At 43.0% G+C, this 3,629-nt stretch overlaps 1 protein-coding gene across 1 annotated transcript; it reads left to right on the top strand.

The window, feature by feature from the left end:
- The first annotated feature begins 271 nt into the window (after positions 1 to 271).
- Positions 272 to 2,524, top strand: LOC116204124 (disease resistance protein RPM1-like). Its single transcript, XM_031536204.1, has 4 exons — positions 272 to 291; positions 434 to 844; positions 1,142 to 1,730; positions 2,033 to 2,524. The coding sequence occupies exons 1-4, from the start codon at positions 272 to 274 to the stop codon at positions 2,522 to 2,524; spliced, it is 1,512 nt and encodes a 503-aa protein (XP_031392064.1).
- Positions 2,525 to 3,629: the final 1,105 nt, after the last annotated feature.

The following is a 3,629-nucleotide window of genomic DNA, read 5'->3' as shown; positions in this document are numbered from 1 at the left end:
AACAATTAAGAAGGATTTTGGCCAATTAAAGAAATAATCAATAAATATTCATAATAATAGTCTATCATAAATAATTGGGAATGAGGAAAGAGAGATGGTGCAAGTGACACAAATGAGATTAGGGGACGATATTTCTTGGGACTGGGGAGATTTCGGTGAATGATGGTGGTATTAGGAAAATCTTTGGATTTTTAAGAAAAAGAAAATATTAGATAATATTTTGAAAAATAAAAAATTAATGTAAATATTAATGTGAATATCAATGTAGGGGATGCGAAGAATCAACCAACTGTGAGTTGAGGGTTTACCCAAGGAGTCTATGTGTGGAAGCCTTTCATAACTTGAATGGAGAACAAACTAGTCTTCTTGCCCGCGCATTATGCGAGGGCCACCAGAGTTTGAGCACCAAATTCAGTCTGGCCGAATAAGGCAGGCACTCGGATGGGAACAGGGACGGAAGTTGTCAAGACCGCCGAGGGGATGGACTCTCATTGGATGAATCTGATCTCATAGGCATTGAGGAGCCCAAGAAGAAACATGTAGGGTGGCTCGTGGAGGGAGACACCAAGATGAAAGTTGTCTCAGTGATAGGAATGGGAGGGCTCGGGAAGACTACTTTGGTCAAGCAGGTCTTTGAGGACCCGACTGTGAAGAAACATTTTGCCGTCTCGGAATGGATCACTCTCTCGAGGTCCTTCAATTTCAAAGTCCTTCTCGAGGAGCTGCTTTTACAGATCATGCGGGTGACTGAGAAACCTTTGCCTCCTGGAGCGGACACGAACATTATGAACAGACAACAGCTTGAACAAACATCAGGGACATGCTTCAGACAAGGCCATATCTGGTCGTTCTTGATGACGTCTAGGGCATGAGGGAGTGGAGCACAATTAAGCATGTGCTGCCGAATAATAATATATCAGTCTAGTTATGATCACAACTAGAACGCCGACCTAGTAGGCACTGCCCAAAAGGGTTTCAAGGGGGAGTCTTCCACGTGAAGCCGTCAACTATTAAGCAGTCCTGGAAGCTCTTCTGCCAGAAAACATTTCAGAGAGACTCATGACCATCACACCTGGAGGATATATGTAAGGGTATCTTAAGAAAGTGTTGAGGGGTTTCCTCTTGCTTTTGTGGACATAAGTGGCATATTGGCCACGAAAGACGAGCATCGGATCAATGATTGGGGTGTTGTTTGTAGAAGCCTTGGAGCAGAAATAGATGGTAATGACAGGCTTGAAAATCTTAAGAAAGTAATGTCGCTCAGGTGTACTGACTTGCCTTACTACCTAAAGTCATACTTCTTGCTCTTGAGCGTGTTTCCTGAAGGCTGGCCAATCAGGCACGAGAGACTGATCAGATTATGGGTAGCTGAAGGATTTGTAGAATGGAAAGAGGGGAAGACACTCGAAGAAGTGGCAGAGGACTACTTCAATGATCTCATAAGCAGAAGCCTACTGCAAGTGGTTGAAACTACAAGCGACAGAAGAATCAAGATGTGCCGGATCCATAGTTTTCTGTGGGAAATCATCATTTCTAAATCAAGAGATCAAAGCTTCTTTGCGAAAGTCATACACCAAGGTGATGTGTGGCCAGAAAGAGTTCACCGTCTCTCAATCCAAAACACAAGCATATCAGAAATAAATCCACAGAACAGGTTGCTTTCTCAACTACGTTCTCTTTACATGTTTGAAGTAGAGAGGCCGTTCAAGATTAGCCTTCTTGCTGGCCAGGTCAGACTCCTCGGCATCCTAGACTTGGAAGGCGCCCCTTTGACTAGGTTTCCCCTTCAAATATGTTGATTGTTGTTACCTAACGTACCTAAGCTTTAGGCACACTGAGGTGAAAGTGATACCGAACTCGATATCCAAACTCCAGAACTTACAAACTTTGGATCTTAAACATACCAATGTTTCGATGTTACCCCCAGAGGTTCTGAAGCTCCAAAAGCTTAGCCATATCCTGGTGGATCGCTATGAGCAGACACGTGACCTAATGTTCCTTAAGCATGGCTTCAAGAGCCTTTCGGGAATAGGAGCTCCTTACAGAAACTCTGTTACATAGAAGCAGACAACAGAGAAAATTACGGCATGATCAAAGATCTGGGAGAGTTGACCCAACTGAGCAGGCTTGGAATCCTGAAACTGAGGAAAGAAGACAGGAACGATTTGTGTTCCGCGATAGCAAATCTCCGACCAATCTGCAAGCTTCGTCTTTAACTACGGTCCACAATAATGAGATGTTGGATCTCGAACATCTCACTTCTCCCCCAAAGTTACTCCAAAGGGCATACTTGAACGGAAAGTTGGAGGCCCTTCCTCACTGGATCGTTTCCCTTCACAGCCTCTCGATACTTCACCTCAGATGGAGCAAGCTTGAACACAACCCGCTGATGCCCCTTCATAGTCTTCCGAACCTTGTACAACTCGAATTGGTTGACGTTTACAGTGGGACAACATTGTGCTTCAAAGCCAAAGGTTTCATGTTCAGCTCCGGAGCCTGTGACTCAGAGATTCCAAACACCTGAGATGCATGAAATTCGATGAAGGAACCACGCCCTGCCTTGAAAATATGCTCATTGATCGGTGTAAGGCACTGGAGAAGCTTATAACAGGAATCGAATTCCTGACCAAGCTCAAAGTGCTAGAATTCTTCGACATGTCTGATGAGTTCATCAAGAACTTGACAAAAGATGAGGAAAAGAAGAATCATCGGAAAATTTCTCATGTCCCTGAAGTTATTATGGCTTCTGCATGTTCGGGATCCGAGATGTGCAATCTATACGGAGATCGGCTGAGGGATTTCTCCTCACCACAAGAGTTTTTGAAAGAGTAGCAACGCGTTTCTAATTCTGGAAATTAAAATATACTTGTGTCCATAGCATGTCCCACTACTAAAATTTCTTTGATTACCTCGGAAAATTATCGAGGGAAAATCCCTAGCTAATTTTCCCTCGAAATTCCGCCGATAAACTGCCGGTAAGCCACCGGAAAATTTTTTCCCACCAGTGACGCAAGCTCAGGAGGGCCACACCAGTGAGGGCAGCAGCTCGACCACCTCGAGCACCAAGCAGAGGTAGCTCTCCTACCACCTCGTGCCCCAGCTCCGACCAGCTGGTGACAAATCAAGGCAGCACCTCGCCCCCAGCTCCGATCACAGAGCCTCTGTTCTTGCAAGCAGAGGCAGCTCCGACCTCGATCCCTCCTGCCTCCCCAAATCACGGGCAGCCAAGTGACAGAGGCAGCTTGATGCCGGCAGCAGCAGCTTGACAAGGCCCAAAGGCCCTCCGGCGGCCACCAGCTGACCCCCAGTCGGCCTGCACTGTTGCATGTAAATATATATATATATATATATATATATATATATGCATATAAATATATATTTGGTATATTTTCTTAATATATTTGCTTAATATGTATTAAAAGTTTTAATTATATATTTAATAAAATATGTTTCAATATATGAAAGTTATATATATATATATATATATATGAATATATAAATTTAATTTTCAATATATAATATAATATATATCAATGTTTATAATAGGAATCTTGAGGAAAAAAAAGTAATTATTGTTTTCTTTTTCTCGAAGTTCAAACTATATTTTTAGCCCATCAATTATAACTATT

This window comes from Punica granatum, chromosome 4 (assembly GCF_007655135.1).
Source record: "Punica granatum isolate Tunisia-2019 chromosome 4, ASM765513v2, whole genome shotgun sequence".
Lineage (NCBI taxonomy): Eukaryota > Viridiplantae > Streptophyta > Magnoliopsida > Myrtales > Lythraceae > Punica > Punica granatum.
Note: the sequence above shows the minus strand (reverse complement) of the source record. Positions and strands in the feature narration are given on the sequence as shown.

Coding starts and splice junctions, on each gene's coding strand:
- LOC116204124 (XM_031536204.1), top strand. CDS start 272: ATGCGAAGAATCAACCAACT. Junction 292..433: donor ATGCGAAGAATCAACCAACT/GTGAGTTGAGGG, acceptor CGAATAAGGCAG/GCACTCGGATGGGAACAGGG. Junction 845..1,141: donor TTCAGACAAGGCCATATCTG/GTCGTTCTTGAT, acceptor TGTGGACATAAG/TGGCATATTGGCCACGAAAG.